The sequence below is a fragment of the Bipolaris maydis genome, assembly GCF_028858645.1.
Source record: "Bipolaris maydis strain C4 unplaced genomic scaffold PSV08scaffold_2, whole genome shotgun sequence".
NCBI classification, from domain to species: Eukaryota; Fungi; Ascomycota; class Dothideomycetes; order Pleosporales; family Pleosporaceae; genus Bipolaris; species Bipolaris maydis.
Genome location: NW_027093858.1, coordinates 1,739,142 through 1,764,306, shown reverse-complemented (window position 1 = coordinate 1,764,306; position 25,165 = coordinate 1,739,142). Strand labels below are relative to the sequence as shown.

General features: G+C 51.1%; 9 protein-coding genes across 9 annotated transcripts; 5 read left to right on the top strand and 4 right to left on the bottom strand.

Annotated features, from left to right (window-relative positions):
• Nucleotides 1–1,531: 1,531 nt before the first annotated feature.
• On the top strand, nucleotides 1,532–3,529 carry PSV08DRAFT_368214 (uncharacterized protein; the record flags this gene model as incomplete). The annotated part of the gene is made up of 4 exons (XM_014228995.1): nucleotides 1,532–2,075; nucleotides 2,122–2,300; nucleotides 2,364–3,239; nucleotides 3,350–3,529. 4 exons carry the CDS (start codon nucleotides 1,532–1,534, stop codon nucleotides 3,527–3,529), a joined length of 1,779 nt encoding a protein of 592 aa, XP_014084470.1.
• A 1,210-nt stretch (nucleotides 3,530–4,739) lies between these two features.
• Nucleotides 4,740–7,668, top strand: PSV08DRAFT_384305 (fungal-specific transcription factor domain-containing protein; the record flags this gene model as incomplete). Its single annotated transcript, XM_014228996.2, has 5 exons — nucleotides 4,740–4,934; nucleotides 4,980–5,068; nucleotides 5,117–6,025; nucleotides 6,080–6,749; nucleotides 6,808–7,668. The coding sequence occupies 5 exons, from the start codon at nucleotides 4,740–4,742 to the stop codon at nucleotides 7,666–7,668; spliced, it is 2,724 nt and encodes a 907-aa protein (XP_014084471.2).
• Nucleotides 7,669–7,715: 47 nt separating this feature from the next.
• PSV08DRAFT_347476 (uncharacterized protein) lies at nucleotides 7,716–10,943 on the bottom strand (the record flags this gene model as incomplete). Its single annotated transcript, XM_066092793.1, has 5 exons — nucleotides 7,716–9,085; nucleotides 9,282–9,851; nucleotides 9,910–10,309; nucleotides 10,358–10,696; nucleotides 10,803–10,943. The coding sequence occupies 5 exons, from the start codon at nucleotides 10,941–10,943 to the stop codon at nucleotides 7,716–7,718; spliced, it is 2,820 nt and encodes a 939-aa protein (XP_065949801.1).
• A 769-nt stretch (nucleotides 10,944–11,712) lies between these two features.
• Nucleotides 11,713–15,108, bottom strand: PSV08DRAFT_384303 (uncharacterized protein; the record flags this gene model as incomplete). The annotated part of the gene is made up of 2 exons (XM_014228998.2): nucleotides 11,713–14,874; nucleotides 14,929–15,108. The coding sequence occupies 2 exons, from the start codon at nucleotides 15,106–15,108 to the stop codon at nucleotides 11,899–11,901; spliced, it is 3,156 nt and encodes a 1,051-aa protein (XP_014084473.2). The 3' UTR covers nucleotides 11,713–11,898.
• Nucleotides 15,109–15,214: 106 nt separating this feature from the next.
• On the top strand, nucleotides 15,215–15,848 carry PSV08DRAFT_359050 (uncharacterized protein). The gene is made up of 2 exons (XM_066092976.1): nucleotides 15,215–15,254; nucleotides 15,439–15,848. The coding sequence occupies exon 2, from the start codon at nucleotides 15,444–15,446 to the stop codon at nucleotides 15,723–15,725; it is 282 nt and encodes a 93-aa protein (XP_065949800.1). The 5' UTR covers nucleotides 15,215–15,254; nucleotides 15,439–15,443; the 3' UTR covers nucleotides 15,726–15,848.
• A 232-nt stretch (nucleotides 15,849–16,080) lies between these two features.
• On the top strand, nucleotides 16,081–19,110 carry PSV08DRAFT_215883 (uncharacterized protein; the record flags this gene model as incomplete). The annotated part of the gene is made up of 5 exons (XM_014228999.2): nucleotides 16,081–16,358; nucleotides 16,599–17,067; nucleotides 17,112–18,024; nucleotides 18,072–18,335; nucleotides 18,382–19,110. The coding sequence occupies 5 exons, from the start codon at nucleotides 16,081–16,083 to the stop codon at nucleotides 19,065–19,067; spliced, it is 2,610 nt and encodes an 869-aa protein (XP_014084474.2). The 3' UTR covers nucleotides 19,068–19,110.
• A 1,039-nt stretch (nucleotides 19,111–20,149) lies between these two features.
• PSV08DRAFT_266849 (uncharacterized protein) lies at nucleotides 20,150–21,152 on the bottom strand. Its single transcript, XM_066092507.1, has one exon. The coding sequence runs from the start codon at nucleotides 21,040–21,042 to the stop codon at nucleotides 20,470–20,472; it is 573 nt and encodes a 190-aa protein (XP_065949799.1). The 5' UTR covers nucleotides 21,043–21,152; the 3' UTR covers nucleotides 20,150–20,469.
• Nucleotides 21,153–21,300: 148 nt separating this feature from the next.
• On the top strand, nucleotides 21,301–22,442 carry PSV08DRAFT_25027 (uncharacterized protein). Its single transcript, XM_014229001.2, has one exon. The coding sequence runs from the start codon at nucleotides 21,541–21,543 to the stop codon at nucleotides 22,258–22,260; it is 720 nt and encodes a 239-aa protein (XP_014084476.1). The 5' UTR covers nucleotides 21,301–21,540; the 3' UTR covers nucleotides 22,261–22,442.
• Nucleotides 22,158–24,567, bottom strand: PSV08DRAFT_398943 (tRNA synthetases class II core domain (F)-domain-containing protein). Its single transcript, XM_014229002.1, has 4 exons — nucleotides 24,097–24,567; nucleotides 23,585–24,042; nucleotides 23,245–23,528; nucleotides 22,158–23,188 (listed from the first exon to the last, which is right to left on the bottom strand). Exons 1-4 carry the CDS (start codon nucleotides 24,409–24,411, stop codon nucleotides 22,626–22,628), a joined length of 1,620 nt encoding a protein of 539 aa, XP_014084477.1. The 5' UTR covers nucleotides 24,412–24,567; the 3' UTR covers nucleotides 22,158–22,625.
• Nucleotides 24,568–25,165: the final 598 nt, after the last annotated feature.

Genomic DNA, 25,165 nt, shown 5'->3' with positions numbered 1-25,165 from the left:
GGGAAGCTTCGTTTCCGGTATGTCCTTCATTGGTATCCTAGGGTAATGCTATTCTCATCAAAGGACGATAGATGGTGGGGTTAACCACGATACTAGCGCAGCATCAAGCCCGGAAGAGTTTCCAGCAGTCGTCCGCCTGAGTTGCCCGAGTGAACGAGCCAAACTGAGACCGGTTTAGACGACTTATAATGTTTGCTTTTAAATCTCTCTAGCTACGAAGACGTTCCATGCTATGTGTGAACCTGCGATAACATTGTAAGACCAACCGTTCAGTATGTTGGATCCTTATGCCCGTGGCTACCAGAAGTATATTTATCAATCATTGAGGAAATCATTTCGTGTACTACAAGTAATTATGATTTGCTATATTAAATAGGGACCGCAACGTTACGAAGCCCTACCGCGCAACTTTCGAATGCCTCCAAAGCCACGAGAATATCAACCTGTTTTTTTCTAAGAAAAAGAAGGTCAGAAATACAGTTTCGAATAATCTTACTGTAATTGGTGCATGATGAAAAAACGTAGGGCTTCACGCTCCCAGACTCCGTACACACCTTGTTTTTCTCCAGCAAACATCCATCTTGTCCATCATTTTGAACATGAAATACTTTTTACTAAGAAGAACAATTAAGCAGTCAGTAATACTACACCGCAGTGTACCGAAAACCAGGATCTCAGATGGATGCGCTTAGGTTTGTTGATAAGCCAATGGTCCAACACCATGTGCTCTGTAGTCTACCTTGCTCACTATCTATTGGCTGCTATGCCAAATCAAACGACCGACAGGGGCCCCTATTCATTTTTGCAATCCTACACGGTTACCTTGGCCGCAAGAGCAATGATCACACCAGTAACTGCTGTGTCAGGGTTGGTTAAGGTCGTGGTGTTGTTGGCTCGTACCCACGTGGTAGGCGAAACCATTACTACCCGAAAGACACCATGTTCTCTCGCAACTGCAAGGCACATGTACCTAATGGACAAAGCTCGAGCCTCGCGTTCAAGGAAATCTTCCAGATACCGAACTCCCCGATGTTACCGATCCAGCAATCAAAAACGCGTGGTTGCTACTATCGGAACCACCCCGCATAACGTCTTCCGTAACCCCTCAGCAGGCGCACATTGAATTGTTATGCAGCAGCCACAAGCCTCCAGATAAGCGACAAATATGGAGGGGAACTGGATTAGCCAAAGATCTCGCTCCCAGATACACCTTCATTTCCGAAAGCAGAAGCAACGAAGTTGGGCCTAAACTGATCCGTGTTTCGTGCAACGTCTGAAGTCACCCGAGACGCGGCTAAACACTCCACAATAATTAATCGTTATATCGGAATACTTTGATGCTTTTTCTATCACTGCTTGTTGATTTTCTATTGTCTTTAAGACGCAGTGTTTCACCTGTAAGGTTGCAGCCGCATCTGTCTTTGCTGCTTACTATTTTCTCCGCCGGTTACACCAAAACATCGAGATAAGCCACACCCTCTAATTCTATGCCAACATTAGATCATTGAGCCCGCGTTTGACAATCACCACGATGGGTGATGCAAGGATGCCAAATGGGGTCCACGTCAATGGCCATAGCCATGACTATAATTACCCGCCCTCACATGCTGACGGCCCTTACAAAATTCTGAACCAATACCATTCCAAACCTGCCAAGTTACGGGTAGCATGCATCGGTGCCGGTGCATCAGGTCTTTGCTTAGCATACAAGATGGAGAAGATGCTAGAGCCGGGGTCTTGGGAACTGACACTTTTTGACAAGAACCCGCATTTTGGCGGAACCTGGTATGAGAACACTTATCCAGGTGTTGCTTGCGACATACCTTCGCATGACTATAACTTCACATTCGACCCGAAACCCGATTGGTCAACGTTTTTCGCATCAGGAAAAGAAATTCAAGGTTACTTCGAAGACTTTGCAGAAAGGCACGGAAGCAAAAAGTACATGCAGCTCAACAGCAAGGTCGAGGAAGCAGCTTGGAATGATGGAGATGGATGCTACAATCTAACAATCAGAAACCCAGCAACTGGCTCAATGAGGAAAGACTGGGCACATGTTTTGGTCAATGGATCAGGTAAGTCGGTACTGGATTAGCATTTGAGCAGAGCCAACAAGGATAGGTATTCTAAACAACTGGAAATGGCCGGAAATTCAAGGACTTCATGACTTCAAAGGTCCCCTGCTTCATTCGGCGTGTTGGGATCACAGCGTCGACTTCAACAACATCACCGCGGGTGTCATTGGTATTGGCTCGACCAGCGTGCAAATTGTGCCTTCATTACAGAAGATTGTAAAACAGGTTAGTCATGAATATGACCAGTATGAATGCAACAAACAAAAGTCTGATATCTTACCTCTACAGCTCGAAGTATACATGCGAAGTCCAACATGGATATCACCGCCCTTTGGCGCGGGTGCACTCACCGACAACCTTCAAAAAGGTCAAGATATCGACCCAGGCCAGCGGCAGTACACCTTCACCGAAACAGACATCAAGAAGTTCAAAGAAGACCCAGAATATCACCTGGAATTCAGAAAGAAGATAGAAGCAGAAATCAACAGCTTGTTTGGCATGTACCAGCAAAACTCCGAACTACAGAACCAGTTCAAGGACGTCATCACCAAGGAGATGCACCGAAGAATGGGTCCCGGCCACGACAAATTGAAAGAATTCATCATTCCCAAATGGTCTGTAGGCTGCAGGCGGATTTCGCCCGGAGACGGGTTCTTGGAAGCGCTTACACAAGACAATGTTAGACCAGTTTTTGATGGGATCGAGCGCGTAGTTCCAGAGGGAATAAAGACGGTCGATGGCAAAATCCACAAACTAGATGCAATCGTATGCGCTACAGGGTTTCAGGTCGCTTTCCAACCAGCCTTCACCGTGCGCAATGGTTCAGGAGTTTCAATCAAGGAAGACTGGACGAACGGGCCTAACCTTTACATGGGTGTTTCAGCACCGCGATTTCCCAACTACTACACGATAGTGGGCCCCGGGGCAACATGGAGTAATGGGACACTACTACCAAGCATTGAGACGACGATCGAGTACAGCGTTAAGTGCATGAAGAAGATGCAGTGCGAGGGCATCAAAGCAATGAGCGTGAAGCAAGAAGCGCTAGATGAGATTTATGCGCACTTTGACGAGTTCCACAAGACTACAGTGTGGCAAGAAGAGTGTCGGAGCTGGTTCAAGAATGGGTCGACAAAAGGCAGAATCTACCTGTGGCCAGGTGCGGTAAGTTACTCCTGTTTGGCCCATGACCATCCGTCCCATCGCCTTGCTAGCGTTATCCTCTCCCGTATTACCCCGCATTATTCCCTCAGCCACTAACGCACAGGACGCAGACAATTCATTTTCTCAAAACGATCAAGAATCCGCGCTGGGAGGACTACGACTACGTATACAGATACAAGAATCGATTTGCGTTTTTGGGGAACGGAGATGTCAAGGCAACAGCAACACGAGACTTGCATGGGCTCAGCCCATACATCAGGAACTGGGACCATGAATGGGACGTGGACTGAGGGGACATTTGGTTGTAGTCTTTGATGGAACGGCATAAGGTTGAATGGGCGCAGCGTTCTTTTTCATCTACTTGTACTGAGCGGGATGTTTCACTAAGATGTTTGGCAAGATCGTCTCAGTAGCTGTTTGCTTTCTTCTGTTTCATTTTCTGGTCCGATCGACGAGGCACTGTGTAGCCCTTCCATCGAACCTCATCGACCTGTGTAACACAGAATTACCAATACGGGCTTTCATCCGGCGTTGTCTGGCTCGAGGGATAGTGCGCATGACAGCATGTGCTGAGAAGCCGAATGCACGTCCACCCATGGCGATGACCGATTGCTTGTAGGTGCGGATGCTGACATCCTAGCCTCCACATTGAAATCGCAATGATTATTTGCCAGTTCCAAGATTCCGCCACACTCCCTTACCAATCCAACCCCTCATTCCGATACATCTCGAGTCAGACTGAACCCTCAGCTCCATCCAACACGACTCGCAGATTCTGGGGTACCATGAGAAATGCACCGCGATACGAGTGTAGTGAGCTGTCATTGGAAGCGTTGTCGAGACAGGACCGCATCAAGCATTTACGCACGTAGCTGAATGCGCGTCACACTCAAAAGTCCCTGTGACTCCTGCTTCGGAATGACTGCACCGCATCTCCACGGCAGATCTCTGGGATTGGCTACGGCGATTGCATGCATGTTCGGCTCATCACCGGTCAACGAGCATGTTGAGAAATAACATCCAACTAAGTAACCTTCTCCTCACAGGCAGATCCTCCGCGCCCGGAAAGCTCAGAGCCATCATGTTTTTCGTTCGTTGCACCAGGCGTTCGGATCGATACGGGGCATACTAAGCCAGGACCAAACTTTGGCTAGTAGAATATCACTTCAGGGCAAGCATGGCACTCCTTATCGCGGACGCCGCCTGGAGCGAGTAGAGGAGAGCTGCCCGGTAGAATGGAATTGCGGGGCCCCACCTCCAAGACGCGGACGCATGCTGCTCCCCCAGCATTTGGCGGGAAAGGTTTCGGTTTAGTCTTAGCCCAGTCGCTCAACACAGGCCGAAGTTTGGATTTAGTGTGGAGTGTTGCCATCGTGGTGGGTCTAACAGTCTCTCCCCCATGACATCCGTCGCACCGTACGTGGCATTCCTTCTTCCTCTTTTCACACTGATCTGCAGTGTCCAACGCGCCAGAGACCAAAAGTGGCCTTGAAGAAAGTGATGGCTGGCGAGAACAAGACATCGAGTACTCCCAAAGTGACTAAGCAACAATCTGAATCACAAGAACCCAAGTCGAGGAAAGACAGCAAGGTTGATCAGAACGTACCTGAGAAGGCATCTTCGAAAGAGAAGTCTTCAAAACCCCGTCACAGAGCATCCATCGCCTGTGCTTCGTGCCGAGACCGCAGGATTCGTGTATGGTCACTGCCTTTTTATACAAACCTTTCTGACAAGTTATAGTGTGTGGTACCTCCGGGAGAGAAAGAGTGCACCCAGTGTAAACGATCAGGTGTAGAGTGCGTTATCAAAAATGACGATGAGCGAAGAAGGTGTGTCGGGAGTATAAAATGTTTGCGAAGCAGCTAACAAACATGTAGGCCCATCTCGAGAGCATACATGTGCTCTCTTACGGACCGTGTCGCTCTTCTTGAAGCCATGCTGAAGGAGCGAGGCGAGGAAATACCTCCTGCGAACCATCCACCCAAAACACGACATAGTGCTCCTAATATCGAGGAAGAGCCCACCTCGCCAAGTCGAAAGGTCACTGAGCACACGACTGCACACATCGATAACTCTAGTCCTGCTAGCCAGGAAAGCCCTCAGGAAGACTACCCAGAGTTTGAGCAACAAGACTTCGGTCTCAGCCCCTACATCTCAAATGGAGATGCAGACAGCGTGGGTTCTCCGCCTATGCTACCTCCGCCAAAAAAGGACGGCATGGTTAACCGACTTTTGTCTACACGCGGCCATCTCTCCTTTGACCAGCTCAACGGGCGCCTTCGGTACTTTGGCCCGACAACAAACTGTCACGTGCACTCCGAGTCCGTAAACCCTTTGAACATCACCCAAGAATTCAATGAGCAGGCCCGACGAGCCGATAGAATCATACGCTCCCTCCCACTTGAAACATACGACTACCTCATGAATCTGTTTTGGCAGTTCTACAACCCCGTCCTTCATGTACTTCACCAAGATGCCTTCAATGAGGACCGCGAGACGGGTCGCACGCAGTTCTATTCTGGATTCTTGCACGTCTGTGTTTTGGCTATGGGATTTCGCTTTGCTAACAAAGAGAGACCGGATATCAAGAGGATTAGTATGCCTGGCATGGAGAGTACTTTGCATCGTGAGGCCAAGTACATGCTCGACCAGGAGCTCGAAAGGCCAGGCGGAATACCCAGTGTGATTGCACTGCTACTGCTGGGAGACTTGGAGTGCGGTGTTGGCAGGGACAACAGTGGGTGGATGTATGCCGGGATGGCTGTGAGACTTGCATTTGACATTGGGTTTGTCTTCTGAATGTTGTGAGGGACCTAGACATATTGCTGACTGCGATTTAGTCTCCACCTCGACACACGTTCTCTCGGCCTCCCCCCTCGCGAGATAGAGATTCGACAGATGACTCTCTGGGCATGCGTGATCTACGACAAGTACTGGGCACTCTTCCTCGGTCGTCCGACATCCATGAAATCTGCGGATCTAGAAATCTATAATCTCACCAACAAATTCGAGCGCCTTGGTACTTGTCGCCCCGCCGGTCCTGAGAAGAGTATGGAAACCATGATCTACGAAGCCCTTCTTGACCTCATGGAGCTCGCTGGTAAAATAACGGAAAACATGGATCCCCATCGTTCTCAAACCGCCATCTCGGACTCGCACACGGCTATAGACCGAAACCAGTACATCCGTATGGCAGCACTAGATCGTGAGTTTAGCAGCTGGTATGCTAGGTTACCCGAACAGCTTCTATGGACACCAAACAATATTGCAACAGCACCCTTTAGTTTCTTTCTGCTCCACCAGCAATATCACTCCAGTCTGATCTTATTGCATCGCCCTTTCGCGCTCTACGATGACCAAGCAAGCAATGAAAACGAACCCGACGACCATTTCTCAACGTTGAGTAGGACGGTGTGTACTAAACATGCAATCAGAGTAGCAAGGATATATTGGCAGCATCGACAACGATTCGACACGAAGCAAATCTTCATCACTGGAATGCAACATGCCGTACGTATTCGTACAACCCGACTCTGTAAAAGGACAAATATTAACCAAAAACTTCTAGGGCACGGCAGCAACCGCTCTCGTCGCCGCCCTAGCCTTCATCAAAGACCCCGTCTCGCGCGCAAACAACATGCAATACCTCGAATGCCTCGCCGCCGCCCTCTCCGACATGGCCTACACCTACCAACCCGCGGAGCGCATGTCCACCGTCCTCCGCGCCGTAATGGTCGAACTGCGCGGCGGCCCGGACCCGCTCTCCGCGACATCCTTCTCCATCTACAAACCGCCGTCGAGCCTCGTGCCCGCGCGCAGAAGCAGCACCATCGACACGGACGCCGACATACCCCCAGCCGCTCAGCCCTGGCACAAAAAACGTCAAATGAGCTCAAGCAGCACTTCGCGTCCCCGCGCAAACACTTCCGGAACCAGGCATAAACGCACAATGAGTTCCAGCACAGCAGCAACTACTCCGCCCCTCCACCCCTCCTTGTCTCTTCAAGCCGCCCAACAACCACCACCCCCTCCTCCTCCTCCTCCCCGCTTTGACGACCACCGTTCAGACTCTTACATGCTTATCCCGCCATCATCCTCAGACCCCTCGCCCTGGTGCCCCGATCTCAGCCATACCCTGTCCACACCCTCCACCACCACCGCATCTTCCTCATCCCTACCGCAACCCAGACACACCGGATGGATGCGTTCAGAGTACGAAGCGCAAGATACCATTTCAGCGCTCGCTAGTGCGCATTTTCCCGAGCTGAGCGCGTTTGAGGAGCTGGCTGGCGGTGGCGGTAGCGGTGGTGCTGGCGGTGAAGGAAGGATGAATTTGGATTTTATGCCATTGGGGGAGGAGTGGGAAGGGGGGATGGGAGTAGGAGGGAGCGATTTGGATGGGTTTCCCATTCAGGGGAAGGCGTTTTGAAGGGGAGTTTTTTTTTGCTAGATGGAAACACGGTGCAAAGGTGGATATCAATGAAAAGTATTGCGGTTAGGTAGATAAAGAGAGGTATTGGTGTTGTGTGTGTGATATTTCTCCCATACAACTTCGCTCGTGTCAACGTCCATTGCGGCATCTAGAAACTCTGGGTTCGGTGTGTTTGCCATGTGGAAATTTTGCATCGAGTGTGCGTGGCTGGCTTCTCCTTGCTTTCCGTAATTCATATGTCTGATATCCCCGAGAGTGCTAGGTCGCGGTACATTGTACTGACTAGTCGAAGCCGTAGCATCAGACCGGTAGCTTGTACGAGGGGGGTTCTTATTTGCACGGTATAGGGACGTAGATGGGATGGTCGGTGGGGTGATCGTAGTGAAATTTTTGTGTTTAGAGTACGTAGGCTTTTCATTGGTCCAACTTTTGTGAAAAAAGGGGGCTGAGAAGGGTGTTGCGTCGGGTGCTTGAGGAGGCAATGGACGAATCGGGTTGCAATGATGAGTGTGATGTGTTGCAATTATCTTCGGCGGCTGTGGGGGTAGCTGGGTGGGATCTGCATGTGAGGCTGGAGCTGTGTAATATTTTTGCAGGGTGTGATCGTTGGGGGATGGTGTGACGCATCGTATATGTGATATGCTGGTATTCTTCCTGTCGTCCTGGTTTCGTGGTCTTGATTTTGACATGTCATTCTGCTCCCATTGCTGAGTTACATGCTGGTTTGAGTGGTCCTTGAACGAACCAGGTGTATCCCAGCTTATGAGATTAAAAGTCTCCTGGTACGGTGTTCGTAGATCATAGGTCTCTAGCAGCTGCATGCCAGTGTTACCCATGACGTTTTCGATCCCAACCCAGTCTTGTGATACCCCGTTCTTCCCAGCTCCGTACCCAAAAGTATGGTTCCGTTGCCAACCGTAGCTTTCAGAATTACCTTGTGACGATTGTGCAACGAGGTCGTGCAGCGTCTGGAGGGCTCGACTAATCTTTTCAACTGCGATCCGCGCGAGCTTGTGCACGCTATTTTCCTCGAGTTCTTTGAATATCGACAAGGTTTGTTCGGCCTTCAAGACTCCATCGGTGATTCGCTGGTATTCTATCGCATCAAACAAGAGGAGCATGCAGCTATTGAAAGCCTGTTGTCCAATAGACCAATCGATCAATACCGATGGGTTTTTCTGATGGAGAAACTGGAATGCAGAAAGAATATCTTTTGATGAGGCTACCACAATAGTTCTGCCTCTAATACAACCTCTCGGCGACAGCGCGGGTGACGGACTGTTTGAACAAGAATGGTTCATGGTTTGTTGATGCGGTGTAGCATCTCTGCTGATCTGCTGATCGTCAAATGTCTCTCGATGCGTTCTCTGACGGTTGAGAAGAATGAGATAGGTATGAGCTTTGCAATGGAAAACTGCTTCTTGTGAGTAAGCTGATTGAGAATGTAACATTTTTTGCTTGGACAACAATGGCAGGAAAAGCTATTAATATGAAAAGGCTTTGTCGAATGACATCGGTTTTATTCCAAAACGAGTACAGGAGAATTCATCTGCAGATAAGCATCCAATAGATGAGATAAGATCAACGAAAAAAAAAATTGGTCGACGTACCGGTTGCTATAGTCCTGAGTGACCAGAGGTCTTGTGACGGCGGGCTTTCCGTATCAGTCCAGGCGGGATCGAATTGGAGTGTTTCAGGCATTGTATCCAACAATCTGCAGAGCGCTTTTGTGAACTCATCAATCTGAGGATCAGTCAGTCGATCGCTGCGCAAAATCTGCCTAGCAAGTACGGTAAATTGTATTATGAAATCTCCAAGTCGTAGCACATTGGGGTCTGTTGTGAGCACCTGTGGCCAGCAACAAGTGCCAATGCTGCTAATTCCAAGTGGCCGTCCAAATGTCATAGAATACTCCTCGTCGATTCGGAGCATGTACCACCAGATCTTTTGGCGCGTTGCGACCTCCGCTTCAGTTGGAGAGCAGGATGTGAGATGTTTCGGGTTACAATGCAGACCGATAGAATGAGCCGATCTGATAGTGGTGCCGAAGAGTATAAATGCGTCCAAGAATTTCCCGCTATTAGCCAAGTACTTTCCGATCAATATAAGTGTTTGAACAGCTACAAGAGACGGCTTATGCATGAACGAAGCTAGTCGTAAAGCCTGCATTGATGCGGCAACTGCACTCAATGTGAGCTTAGCAGATATGTGTTGCGGTATACTTACTATAGACGTTACCTTTCTGGGCCTCTGCTTCCATTTTGGCGACATCGCAACTACCATTCCTTCCCCATATTGAGTGCTGCGCGCCAAGAGCAATGACTGCAAGAATCAATGCCAGCATGCTCGGACAAGAGTGAGAATTACTCTCAGCATCTAATAAAAAGCGCTCTGTCTCAAATGTCGATACTTCTACAGGGATATGTATGCTCACACTATGTTCAAATACGTTCATGTACTCTGTTAGCTCATGTTTTGCAGGCAGACAACTAAGCAATTGCGGAATGCATTCATCAGAAGAAGCGCTGAAGAGCGTGGCAAAGGCATATGCGGGAGTGTCTTCTGAGGTGAATATGTCTTTAGGACGGGGTATTATGTGCGCCAATGTTGTCCGGTTGTCAAAGTGGTCCGAACTAAACTCAAAAAAATGTTAACCAAGTTCTCGTGGGTTACGACATCTACCCACATCACTGATGACAGTGGCTAGTCCAGGAGCGCCAAAGTAAATGCTGTTTTGCCACCCAGAGTCTTGATAGAGGGTCTGCTTCGTAGAGGGCCGTTTCCCCGCTGGGCTAAACACATTATCGGTGTGTGAACCTAGAGGTGAGGTGTGATCAAATTCTTCATCGTAAATTGGTATACCGAGTGCGCGAAATCGCTCTTTTAGTTGGACATTCTCGGCCCGAAGTTTACGGAGTTCGTAACTTTGCTGGATTGGGGTGTAATTGCCGTCTTCAGTTATGAAGTGGCAGTCACGGGGAAGACCCCGAACACAACATGCCGAACATGGTTTCGTGCGGTCACACTATCATCTGTCAGCTAGTGAAAGAAAAGGGCCATTTGAGCCGAATACGCTACAAATATCCAACCTATTGTGGAGGGATTTGTCAGCGGGTTTAGTATGAACCGACCTTCACCTTCCGCTCCCGACACTTTGTACAAGAAAGAGACTGACGTTGCAACCGTGACGGTTGCTTTTTCCGCGTGACAACGGTCTCGCCTAGAGTTTGGTGTTGGAGGGCATGGTCTTGCTCGAATGATACTTCGCCCATGACGAAAGAGATAAGCTCGGGTTTGGTTTTGTGGGAATTTTCAAGGACGAGGAAAGAGAGACAATTCCAATGCAGTCGAAAACTGGTTCACATCGGGTATGCGGATAAGTGTAGGAGAGAGAAGAGTATAAGATGAATTCGTACAGGCTAATTGCGGCCCCTCAGCAAGTCACTGTTATCGAATATCTACCGTCCAGATATGCCTCCAGAAATGTGGTTCAGGCTCTATGCTGTAATCAGTGAACGAAAACCATTAGCCTCACTTATTTATTGGCAGGTAGAAACAGTTGCAGTGTAGAGGTACTACCAATGGAGAGAGTAACCTTCAACCAACACCTCAATGTCTAAATCAATTTTATTGCATTGTGCATACGCCACTGCTGTATGGCGTCGTGGCGGCGTCGTACAATGATATCGCCAAGCCGATGAAAGTACCATCGGAGCACGGATGGCGGTGAAAACCGCTCACAACGACCCAAGCCTTTGGGTCTCGCATTCAAACTTGTCCACGCACATGTACGTGACCCGCCAACTGGGTTTTTCTGTACGGGGGCCACCACAGCGCCACGATCTTGACACGAGCGCATCACCTCCCGCACTGCGTCGATCTCCGGCATTGCATATGTGGCTTGCATGAAAGTGTGCGAATGGTTGCTAGAACCTGGGTGTGGAAGACTTTTGACCTCTTCTCGTGGCTTTGCAAATTTTCGCTGCAGGTCATCGTGACATGGTCCGCTCATGTGATTACCAAAATACGTGATGCTGATCCATTTGACATTCAGCAGAATGTTGAGGGTGCACGCTCCGAAGCGTCGCACTAAAGCGCCTCCTTTGCAATGTGAGACCAAAAATCATTGGCAACTCAAATCGCCGGAAAACACATTTCAGAAGCTAGCCAAGGGGGCGTGCGTCATTCTTCTTTGCATTTACCTCCTTCGAGCCGTAGTGCCTGTGTTCAAGCAACAGCGCTCTCGTTGCGGTATACGAGACGAACTGGCTTCACGAAGACGACTCTAGCAAAGACATCCACCATCTCTAACCTCACCTCCCACTCGTCGCCCACCTCAACATCTTCATACTGTAACATGGTAGCCACAAATCCATATTCGGGCAATTGGCCAACCGAATCTCTGCCTTCTCGAACTTGTCGAACCTGGAATTTGAATATCTCGGGAAGAGGCGCTTCCTTGTACTTGAAAGCGCGGAGGAATGCCTGAGAAGCCCAGTAGAGTGTTGCGTCTCGCTTGGCTATTGAGATGATGCGCTCTCGAGGCGTCAGTGTAACAATCGATTCCTGTATCTGCCTGAGAGAGAAGGGCAGTATGTTTCGTGATGAAGCAGCACTGTCAAGCGCGTTGAACTTTTTGCCGGTCCGCGCTTCATAGCGCACAGCAGCTTCTATTTGCCAATGCGCAATCATGTCACTGAAACGACGAAGGGGGCTGGTGACCTTGACATAGCCGGGCACTCCGATGATCTTGTGTGGCAATGAAGAAGAATGTGTGATGGCCCTACCCAAAGCGCGAACCAACTGTATACCAAGAAGTTCAGGTATATCTCCATGCTTTTTGTGGTGCTCATTTATGACGCTTCGAAGTTCTTCTGCAGACAGGTTTTCGTGAGATGGGGGTTCGACGGTGCCTCTGTACATGACAGGTATTTCCCGCTCTGCGCACCATTTTGCTGCTGACTGGCCAGCCAGCATCATCACCTCCTCGACTATGTTCTTGGGCCCAATATCGAAGGGCAAAAATTCTTTGGGCGTAGTGTTCTTGTAGTCAATAATAGGGTCTCCTTGAATATGACGTACTCGATTGATTGAAGGCGAATACCAGGTTAAACCAGGCTTAGTGGCGCTTTCATAGACCTGGACGCTCACGTTGTTCGAATTGAATCGGATGCCACCAGCAGCTCTACGACTCTCCCATAGCGCCTTTGCAGCAGTGTATAGATTATGGAGCTCCTGGAGTTGACTGGGTGATACGCTTGGAAGCGGCCGTTCTTCACTCTGGGGTACTTCCCCGCCAACAGTGAATTGTCGACTGCTCAGAGTATTCTCATCGCCCAAAAGCTTGGCAACCTCAGAAGGAGTGAGGCTGATGATATTTCGAATAATGCCGTGCTGAATCTTTGTCTCGAGCACAGTGCCGAACTTGTTTATACGAGAGCTGAACGTAATGACAGGGCGATCGCGGTCAAGACTGAAATGTTCTTGGGAAGCCCAAGTCGGAAGCATGGGATAAGATCGCTCTGGCGTGTATACTGTTTCTGTAATATGAGCAGCGAGACCGGAAAGTGTGTGGGTTTTGTCAAAAAATGCTGTTGGATTGGCAACATGGACATGAACCCAGAATTCATTGTCTTCCTTATCGGATCCCTTGACTCGCTCAATAGAAATGCCATCATCGATTTCCTTGGCACCAACATCATCGACGCAGTAGACGGTCGTTGTGCCCCAGTCGCGACGTAAGTCCGCCATTGAATCACGGAAGTCAGGATTCCTTCGCGTAAGCTCCGCCTTGTCGTTGAGCACTTCAATGTTTCGTGACAAGCGAACGGTGGGGAGCATCAGTTGCTCGTCATAGAGTGCGCGGTTTTCGTGGGGCGAGATTACACCGATCTCTTGTAAGAACAGCAATCCAGTGGCACGTCTAATGTTGCTAAGGCTTTCGTCGGCAGTTCCCTCATCCCGGACCACCCCTGGTTCGTAGCAATTCGTGGCAGAAATCAGGCCAATGCAAGCAGCATGGAGGCCTGCCATGCCTGCAAATTGATCGCTAAGTGCCCATGATTGCAAAAAATTGATGATTTGCTGGTCAGCACTCGTGAAAGATTCACCCCATGTGACCTTCATGGTGGACTTGAGTTCTTTGGGTGCAGTACTCGGCCCTACACCACCGTGTTCCGGTTTACGGTATTTCCTGCTAGTTGTGATGATCCTGCGTGCTTTGTCGAGGAATTCCTTGACATAAGTCGCGCCCTTGGTAGGCGGTTGCTTGCTATCATGTGACGTGCTTACATTCGAAGCCAGATGCTCTCGGTATTCTCGAATCCATTCATGCACAGTTTCAACTGTTTGGACGTCTACTTTTGGTCGAATAGCAAAAACATTGGTCAGTCTGTGGCTGCGAGAGTCGGATCGAAAACGGAACTCGTTGTGATTGAGTGCTTTGCGTACAGCTAGCAGCGCAGCCGGTGACGGTGTCCAATTTGCATCGTTGGGTGAGAGTAGCTTCCTAGCAATTTGTGTCAATGTCATCATGCGGGTCCTTTTTTCGTCGGCCAGGACTGTGTAGGCTGTGTCAAGTGTTGGTGCATTTTTGCGGTAGATGTGCTCTGCTTGTTGGGTCATATGTTCCAGAGCGGCTATGACGGGAGAGGCAAGGTCTCTAGGAACATGGACTTCGCCTTTGGGATTGGCTTTTGTCGGATCTGTGGGTAGGAACGGTACGAGCGGCTGAACGAGCGAAGGGTCGATGCAGCCCTGTATAGCGAAAGTGACTTTTTTGAGAGTTGAATGTGTCCATCTGCCGTTGATTGAGAAGAGCTGGCTACTAGTGTCCAATTGCTGGACAAAGACAGCAAGGACTGGCTCACGGCCAGCCTGAGAAAGTTCAACCACATCACCGGGTTTCAAGAACAGGCCAATGGTTATGAGATCGTCCTCTTCGTCTTCCTCTACACCGTCCAATTCGCTTTTCTTTGCATCCTCGTCAGCTTTTGAATAAGGAGCTAGCTTAGCAAGGCCATTCAGGACTTCATCGCGCATAGGGTAGTTTCGAAATGCGGAAAGTGTTTCTGGTGTCGGTCCTCCGTAGACGTCTTGCCACTTTGTAAGATGGTCTCGAATGGCAGTATTTTTGGGACGAGGTAGAAGGGAGGGGTCAAAATTTTGCGGAGAGGTGTCGGATGTGGAAGATAGTTGTGAGGGCTGTTTCTGGTCAGAAAGTGATTCTTCATGGAAGTGGAGGCATGGGCTACATACGGTTGCAGTGGCATGCAACGCCCGCCGAGGCGTTTGCGCAACTTTTATAGTAGAGATTCCACGACGGTTTGGTTGAGCAAAGCGGCGGGATTTGTTGATGAGACGCCATTGGCAGCGTAAGCAAACGCTGCCAACCGTCGACTGCATTCGAGGATACATGGCGAGTCGAGTGTGAATCATGTCGTCAGTCGCCGCAACCAAAAAATGCGGCGGAGGCGCGCTCTCCATTGAAGGCCAGTGCGCCGACGCTAGTAAATCGGTGCGCGAACTCACATGTTTGTCCCGCACTCGCCGTCTTCTCTTCTTCATCACCCAGCACACAATAGGTATGTGTCCTCTCGCTCTCTTTTTCAACACACCCTTTATATGATGTATCAAAAAAGTATAGCATGTATTATCCGACTGTTGCTTCGGCGGCAGACTGCGGAACACTTTTATTCCTGATGGAAGCTCTCGTCTTTGATGCGTGTTTGATAAGCTATTGCACCCAGGTCCTAACACATTGCGTAGGCATCATGGCACCTGGCAAAGCGCCTGCGGGCCACTTCTCGATCCTCTACTTTGCCGCCGCTTCAACGTTTACGGGCAAGACGAGCGAAGACCTGCCTGCGCCGGTCAAGGCGGGCGGCCTGTTTGCTCTGCTCGAGAATAAGTATCCGGGCATCAAGGACAAGGTGCTGAGCAGCTGTGCGTTGACAGTCAACCTGGAGTATGTAGACGTCAACGAGGAGGATGCAGAGCAGCAGATTGACGAGGGCGATGAAGTGGCCATCATCCCGCCAGTCAGCTCAGGATGAAGGAGCGCAAGAAGGAAGCCTTTGACGTGTACATGTGATGAGAGCACGAAGTGTTACGTGTTTGCAGCCGAGTGGCTAGTAGCTAGTAGCTGAATGATGACGGCTGCCATGTTTCTGTTGCATGTTTCTTCTTCGTGTTGCTCGTCGCCACGCGCGCATTCTGTCCTGTGTGGCATTACGTACCGTCTCTGACTGGAATTTGGCTCGCCTGCTGGACTAGCCTGTTGCGGCCTAGCGTGGCGGGCGTGGCACTCCAACTCCAGCCTTTTCGGCGGCGCAGTCGACCGCGGAAGTTCGGGTACTATACGGCCACCGACGCCGACCTTCATCCACACGTCGACGGCACTGCAGTCTCATGGCAGACCAGAGCCAGATAGATCCCAGGCTCTTTGCCAGCGCCTCATCGGTGCCCCCGCGCGCCCAGCAGCTCTATTCGTCTGCACCCCAGCAGAACTCCGGACATCCGTATTACCTGCCCTCGCCCACCGCTCAACACCATTCCCAGTCCCAGCAGCTGTCGCAGTCCGCCCCACTCGGCAGCATACTTGATCCCGCCCTCGAGCAGACGTCACCAACTGCACCAGACGCAGACCACCATGATGACGGCCACGAAGATGAAGACGACCACGACGGGTACGTTGCCGGAGCCATTTCCCACCTGCCGCGACGATGCAGCGCAGCGCCACTTCAGCGCCATCACCACTTTCTCACGCACCGCTCTCTGTACATCCAACGACGCGATCTAAGCTGTCCGCAGACGGTCAGAGTCCGCTTTGCGCTTGCCATGAAGACGCGCACGTCATCGGGCGCTGTAGAGCGACAAATACCAGCACAACACCTCACGCATTGACCCCACGCTGACCTCTCCAACAGTATCAATGATACCCCGGGGTCTGCAAAATCCCCCGCCGACTTGAAGCGTCCCAGAGCTTGCGATTCGTGTCGGGGACTCAAAGTGCGGTGCGACCAAGAACGACCAGACCTACCATGCAGACGATGCGCCAAAGCAGGCCGGCCATGCATTACTACGCCGCCAACACGCAAGCGCCAGAAAAAGGCAGACAGTCGCGTCGCCGAACTCGAACGCAAAATTGACGCGTTGACAGCCACTCTGCACGCGCAAAAGGCTGGAGCGCCTGACGTTAGGCATCAGGGAGGCTTCCCGCAGCACGGCATAGCACCTATGCCCGCCGAGGGTTCCTATCGCATGGGAAATCTCGAGCAAGATTGGTCCAATCCACCAGCGGGTAGATATCCAGATATTCCTCCTGGTTACAGTCCAGCCCAGAGCATACAGCGAGGCCCTGATCGAAAGCGCAGGAGAGTGGACGGCCAACATCCTGTGAGTACACCGGCACGTCTTGCCAGTGCGAGCTAACATGGTAGTCAATTCCGGAGGACATGGATGCTATCCATCGTGACCTTACAGAACACCCTGATATCAAGCGCCCGGTCAAGGGCAAGATCCATGCCGACCATGGCCACATCAACCCTCTGATTGACAATCTTATGGCTCCTGAAATTGCAGAGCGCGTCTTTCTTCGCTACGTCAACGAGATCTGCCCCCATTTTCCAGCAGTGCCCTTTCCTCCAGGTACTACAGCCCGCGAGGTCCGCGAGAAGAAGCCGCTTCTGTTTCTTTCCATCTTGGCCGGCTCTTCGCATGGAAGTGTAGAGCAACTTGTCTCGCAAGACACCCAACGCGAGTTGACCAAGCTCCTCAAGGACCAACTTGCCGACATCATCTGGCGCAACGGAGAAAAGTCACTTGAGATTGTTCAGGCATTGCACGCAGCAGTGCTTTGGTACCGTCCACCCCTCCACTTTGAACAGCACAATTTTTACATGATGGTAAACTGCGCAGCTGTCATGGCTCTCGATCTGGGCCTAGGAAGAAGGGCGACGCCCAATGTTATGAAACTTTCGGTTGGTCCGTTCCAGAGGTATCATCCTGACTCTGGGAGTATTGAAGCCAGAAGAACATTTCTCGTGTGCTATTATCTCTGCATGAGCATCACAATGATTTTGCGACGACCGATCCTTCTCCGTTGGACCAATTACATGGCCGAGAGCGTCCGCATCCTCGAAACTTCTCCTGAAGCTCTTCCGTCAGACAAGCTGCTCTGTCAACAAGTTAAGCTGGCCCACATTGGAGAAAAGATTTCGGTCGAGTTCTGCATGGACGACGCTTCAGTTGAAGTGGCCATTTCGGATCCCAAAGTTATCTACGCCTTGAAGATATTCGAAAACGAGCTTCAAGGGCTGAGGGAGGAGAATGAAAATCTCGGAGACGTTGATCGTAAGTTGCAGGTAATTCACCGCTACACTGTTGCTAATTGTTTTTAGCCACTCTACGACTGGGGGAGCATGTCACAGATCTCTATCTACACGAAATTGCTCTTCATCAGAATCAAGGCTCTACGGACCTGCACCCCCCGTACACCTCGGATGCCATTTCTTCGCCGCCGGCTTCTGGAGCTAAGAAGGATGCACCGGTTGGTCCAGCCCATATCGGCGCTCTCGGAGACTGCCTTAAAGCCACGCATGGTATCCTTGACACGATACTGGGCATCGAGCTTGACACTCTTCTGACTTTGCCTGTCATCTTTTGTAAGTCGCCATGGCTTTTCCGGGGGCACATTACTAATGACAGCAGGTGTGCGCGCCATATACGCAATCGTCTGTTTAATGAAGATGTGGGTGTCAGTCACAAGTTGCGGTGAAGTGGGAAGCATCATCAAGAAAGAGGATCTGCAAATTGAAGCCTACACTGAACAGTTGGTTTCCATGTTCAACGCCATCGTCTCCCGCGATAGCCAGTCTCCGCATGGCAAATTCTACTTTGTTGCCAAACGCCTTCAGGAACGATTTGCACATATCAAAGCAGGGGCCGATAATGAACAACTACCAGATGCCGAGTACGAATCTAGGCAAAACTCGAGCCATGCGCCTAAGCCGTCTACGCGCCAGTCGCCTGCGAAACAGACGCCGCTTCACCTCCTGTCCGAAGTTGCAATGGGCAGCAACAATGTTACCCAGCAGCAACAACAGACACAAGCGCAATCTCGGTCTCAGCAACAGGCTCAAGCAGCTTTGCAAGCACATGCGCAGCACTCGCAACAAGCCATGCAGTCAAACTGGTATCCTAACATGGCTGCACAGCCTACAGCAGACATGATAGGTCTTGGCGGACAGCCTCCTTTCGACATGAACTTTGACTTTACGCAATTCGACTTGGGTACTGGTTCAGACGCGGACTTATCTGCCTTGTTCATTCCAGATTCAATGGCAATGTGGAGTTATCCGATCGATCCAAATATGCATGGATATACTGGATTCTAGGTAGGTGGACGAAAGGTGGTGACTGATGGTTGCGTATGTTTATGTATTATGTGAGTGTACAAACGATATGGGGGTAATAACTGGAGTTTTGGCGCTCGGGAACAAAGCTTGACGTGTATGATAGATGAAAATGGGGGGGGGGGGGGGGGGGGGGGGGGGATAGTATGTGCAGACACCGACGGCTTTTCAGAGCAAACCTCGAACCAAGGGAGAAACAAAAACTGGCATTATTAAGAATTTGACAATTATTTCATACACACTGACACCATCCCCCCCCCCCCCCCCCCCCCCCCCCTTTACGCCTCCACCACCTCTTACTCAACCTTATACTCTATCCTCCAACCCCGTCACCTGGCCCTTGACCTGCTCCCTCACCTCGTCCTCCTCTACCCCCGCCAAAATACCCATCCTCCCTAAACAACACATCCATCTCATACAACTGCTCCCTGAACCCCCTCGGCAAACCACCCCTTTTGCCACATCATCCCCAACCTGCACATGCCTCACCTCCCTCGCCGTCTCACTCGCCACAAACCGGGCCAAGGCGCGGATGGTGTATTTGCTGGAGAGCATGTGTGTGTGGCTAGGGAGAGAGAGAGAGAGAGAGGCCTTGGGTGCTTGTTACAGGGAGGATGGCGAGGATGTCTTTTAGACATTTTCGATTTGTTGTTTTCTTGTATTGGTAGATGGTTAGGATTGAAGGGTGGAGAAAAGGGTAAAGATGGTGCGGTGCTTGTTGGGGATATATGGAGGGGGGTTTTTTTTCTTACTCTGTCTTTGTGTATATTTTATGTCAATGTGAAGAATGCGGTGCACAGGGAGTTTTTTTTGTGGTAAATGCGCACGGGAATATAGAAAGGTGCTACGTCCATTTTAGCACTGAGTAATCTGTCTACATGTAAATTAACACAGTTATGTCATGTGCTTTGTGTGGTAAATATACTACCTCGGACATGTTTATCTTCTCTGGCCTGTATGCTTGGCTCCGAGCTTAGGCGTCCTGTCTGGCGTTGAATGCATCTCCGTTTAGTAGGCTGGTTTCGTCTTGTTTTGTTTTTGGGCTCGAAGCAGTTGAACAGGTTGAGGTGTGTATGAATTTCATGTCTAGAAAATCAGTGGTTGAAACACAGTTAGGTGTTTCCCCATCCATTTCTGGTATCGTACAAGCGACGGCTGAGCAAGCTTCTCCCATGTCGTCTGTACCATCGACTTGGGTACTTCCTCTACCCCAAATGAAGCAAGACGATACTTCTTTGAGTCAGTATTTTGGTTTTACTGCTCCCCAGACGAGCCTTGGTGGCGCACTTGGCCATCTTCTCAAGCGCCTTTTCCTAGCCAACCTCGGACGAATCCAAGACAACTCAATCTCATATTATCCATGCAAACCAACTGCTCACAAAACTCACCCCTCAAACTCCCTCCCACCCCCAACATCCCCCTCATTCTCCACCCCATACGCATCCTCAAAGCTCGCAAGCTTAACCCCCCACATATCCCCCTCCCTCCCCCTCCCCGCACCCTCGTCCTCCTCATCCTCATCCTCCCCTTCCCAATTCCCATCCCCCACCCACCGAAACGCCAGCACAGCCCCATCCTTCAACCCCGCCCCTTTCGGACACTGTTTCGCACTCGCCGCCCCTTTCCCGCCAGTTGGCGCCGCAGCTTTCGCTTTACCCTTCCCTTTCCCCTCTACCTCCTCTCCATTGTCAAGAGCACTGTATTCCCACTCCCCAAGCTTGAAGCCCTCGTGTGCGTCGTTGATGTTGACCGGGCGGCCGAGCTGGATGTCCGAGGGCGAGGCGGGCAGAGGGATTGCGGCGCCCGTGTCTGGGTGGCGGAGTTCGGTTTGCTGGAGCGCGTCGTATAAGGCGGCTTTTATGGTATCGAAGGTGTGTAGAGGGTCGATGTGGAGGAGGACGGTTGTTTTGTGGGATTTAAGGCGGAGGGTCCAGGTTTGGGGGGTGGGCGTGGTCATGTTTTGTGTAGGTGGTGGGCCAATTGGATGCAACAAAGAATGGGGAGGTGAGACGTTGGATGTATGTGTGTGGAAGATTGGGATGTTCTGGTTTATGGTGGGGGTAGGTCAAGGTGGTTTGCTATGGAGGGGTTACTACGCGGGGGGAACAAAGGGGAGACGCGTAACACGATGTCATGCGGCGACTGCCTTGGCACTTTTTCGAATTCGCGGACTTTGCGCGGAGCTGATTTGACCTTTTTACTTACCTCTTCGCATTGAGCGGCCAAATTCTCGATTCAATCAATTGACGCTTCATTCTACCGGGTCGCAAAGAAAATCACAGACGTACTCCTGAAAAAAAAATCTCAATCTCGCAAACCCGCACACAATCGCACCCGCCCATCACCTCCGCACCCACCTCCGCATCTCCACCGCAAACCTAACCCACCACTAGGAGTCGCAAATCCAACAACCACCCACGCCCACGCAAGGCACCACAAGATTACACAGCACACAATGGCTTCTTCAGCCCCAGAAACCGACTCAACCCCACCACCACCACCTCCTCCTCACAAACCCCCCTACCCCACCTCCCCCCGCCTCGACATGCCCTTCGACCGCCGCCTCCTCCTAACCACGACGCTCTCCTTCCTCTCCGGCTTCACGCTGGGCTCCCTATCCGCAGGCCACATGGCCTCGCTGCGTTTCCGGGCGGAAAACGCGCACCGGCTGCCGACATCCAACCCGGGCTGGTATCTCTACCACAAGTCGAAAAACTACTACAAGTGGCGGTACGGCATCGTCGAGGGGCTCCGCAAGGGCACGTACATTGCAGCGTGGAGTATGGTGTTTTTCGTCGTCGAGGAGAGCCTGGATGTTTTCCGCGGTACATGGAGGGCGGGCCGCACGATGCAGGAGATGGAGGGCGTGGATGAGCTGGATTTGAAGAAGATCGAGAGGGGCGTTAGTGGGAGTAGGGATTTTGTTAGTAGTGCGCTCGCGGGCATGGTGACGGGCGGCGTGTGGAGTGCGTGGCATCAGTTTCCGGTTTCGACGGCTGCGCGGACGATTCGCTTGGGGTTGTTGGTTGGGTTGGGGTTTGGCTTGGGGCAGGATGGCTTGGTTTGGGCAAAGGCGAGGTGGGGCGGGGGAAAGGAGAGTGAGAGTTGGATTTATAGGGGGGCGAGAAATAGGAGGATTGACGAGGACGTTAGGGTGAGCTTGGAGAAGGATTGAGAGATTTTGGACGACCGAATGACGCATATATATCGGGGTTGACGCCGCGCGGGAAGAGCTCACGACGTACACAAAAGCAACAAAAAGCAGCGGACACGGCCGCAGGGCAAATCGAGGACAAATGCAGGGCCACAAGTCTGAAATGACTACCACCTAACCAAGAAAAACTATCCCCAGTATCAAGACGCTACTGATTTTACGGAACAACGAAACAGTAGAGAGAATAGTCTAGTTTTCATTTTAGAGCGCTCGGCGCCTCTTTTGGATATCATTTCCAGGGTAGACTGAAATCACAGCTCCGTAGCGTAGGCCATGTCCGTGTCCTATCGTAACAAATCAAACAAAGGGTCCATCTTGTCCACGCCCTAATCCTTGTCAAAGCGCACAGCTGGCTGTTCCCGAATCCAGCTCAAATCAACCTTGTGACCCAACAGCTCTCTGATATTACTGACACCATACTTCATCATGGTCGGCCTCTCAAGCGAAAGTCCGAATCCGTACACGCGCATATCCTTGGGCAGGCCCATAGGTTCCAACATCTCGGGCCTGAACATGCCCGAGTTTCCAATCTCGAGCCACTTCTTCAGACCAGCGTGGTAGCCGAAGACCTCCATAGAAGGCTCAGTGTAGGGGTTGTAGGCGGGCTTGAAGCGCAGATTGGTGATGCCCATGTTGCCAAAAAAGTCCTCGAGGAAACGTTGGAGGCCACCAAGAGTGAGACCAAAGTCGGCAATGACACCTTCAATCTGGTGGAACTCGGCCAAGTGGGTAGCATCGACGGTTTCGTTACGGAAGACACGATCAATGGAGAAGTAGCGCGCAGGACGGGGGTCTTCTGCAAGGCGGTGGAGGGCCCAAGTCGAGACTGCAGTGGTATGTGTGCGGAGGACAAGGCGGAGGGATTCATCTTCTTCCCATGGGTATCGGTCTACAGTCATCAGTATGCAGATTCCGGGGTCATGACTTCAGAAACATCCGACTTACATCCTATTGAGCCAAAAGCACCTTCTTGATGCACCTTCTTGACATCTTGCCAGTACTGCTCAAAGTCTCGTGCCTTCTTTTCTCGCTTCTCGCTCTCTGGTGTGGAAAAGAGACGTTTCGATCCGGCCTCCATGCGTTCCATGGTTGCTTCGTTTGCAGGGTCTAACCGCGGCTTGTCGGCTTTTGGTGGATATGAGACGAAGAAGGTGTCTTGCATGTCACGCGCAGGATGTTGCTGTGGTACGAAAAGGGCGTCAAAGTTCCAGAAGCCTGTATCGACGAAGCTAATAATGTCAGTCGGTCTTGGGCTTTGTTCAGAACCAAAGAAAAAAAAACTTACTGTCCTGTTGGCATCTCGACGAAACCTTGTGAGAAGAAAATATTGCGGAACTCCTGTCTGACCTTGTTCAAAGGATGCAATGCGCCCGCATCTTGGTTTGCTCCGAGTGCAGCAAAGTTGTATGGTTTGAAGTTTGCAGTCTTCCACGCGTCGTTTGTAAGCAGCTCGGCCGTCAGGTCGGTGTGCTCTACGGGAATCTCCTTTGCATACTTGGGACCCTTTGTGATGGTGTATGTAATGACCTTGGTAACAGTCACGAGCTTCTTCTTCTTCAGCTGGGCAAGGAGCTTCGCGTCATCGAGTGACTGTGTGTCTTTGATGGCCTGCAGTAATTGGCGGGTGGTGTCTGCGGGCTCGTCGGTCTGGATGAGGACTAGGTTGTCTCCGTCTTTCTTGATCCACTTGTTCTTGAAGCCATTGCCCTGTCCAACGCTAGCGACTTCTTTGCCAAAGATGGTCTGTGTCTTCTTGTCAATCGCATGTGGCTAGCTCATAGTGCATGCTGCACGTACCGGTAGTTCAGCAATTGGGACGCTGCCCCTCTCTTTGACCAACTTCCAAACCTTGAACTCGTGGCTTCCCTCTGCGACTATGCCCTCGGATTCGGGAGTGAGGACGACCTTTTCCGAGTCTAGTGATTTGTATTCGACCATGGATCTGCTGGCTAGCCTGTCGAGTGCGGCCTTGATTTCGGCCTGGGAGATTGCGGGGAAGTCTTCATCGGTGCGGAGGGGCTCTTTTGTGTCGAGAAGGTCGAGGATGTCCTGGGTGAGGTTTTGGCCTTTTGTTTCGAGCGGCACTGGGACTGGGCCCCGTGTTCCTGGCATATTTGCGAATGTGCAGCGGTCTGGTATTGGGAGTTGAGTCGAGTCGTATAACGTGGGGTTGCTTGCGATGAGTCGAAAGTGGAAACAAGTCGGAGATTTGAAGGCCCGTTCGGAGGTGGGGCGAATCTGATTGGCTCACTGGCGGCGCGCAGTCGTGTACTCTGACTTGACATGGAGAGAATCACTCGTGTAAGCATTAAACATGGACTATGCAGCACGTGATTCATAGTGGCCATCTGGTCACGTTTTTAGACCGATGTTGTTGGCAACTAGCTCCCCAAGGACCGCCAAGCTGAGCTGCGTGATGTTCCCGAATCTGCAGTGCTAGACAGAAAGCTCCGCCATGTGGCTGGTGGAGAGCAGACTAGAGGACTGGCTGCAGGCACGAAACTTGACCATGGGGGAAAAGGTGCAAAGACACTAGATTGTACCTTTGTTTTTCAATGACAACATGGAAGTGCGGTAGTAATAAGTCTACCCCGCCCTGCGTGAGGATGGTATAGTATGGTTGTCAATAGCGTTGCAGTAGACGGACTGCAGGAGGTGGTGGTGGTGGTACCATGCAGCCGGCTAGCTGTGACGCCTCGCGTGTTTGAGGTTTTGAGTGTAGAGCAACAAGGCCAATTGGGCTTCAGATCCCCACCAGTTCCTATGGAAACTGGGTCCCAGTCGAACATGCACGGGCAAGAGGCCGCGCAACTCTGCAGCGCATGGGCATGCATATCAAACAGCTGGGCATACTCATGGTAAGTGC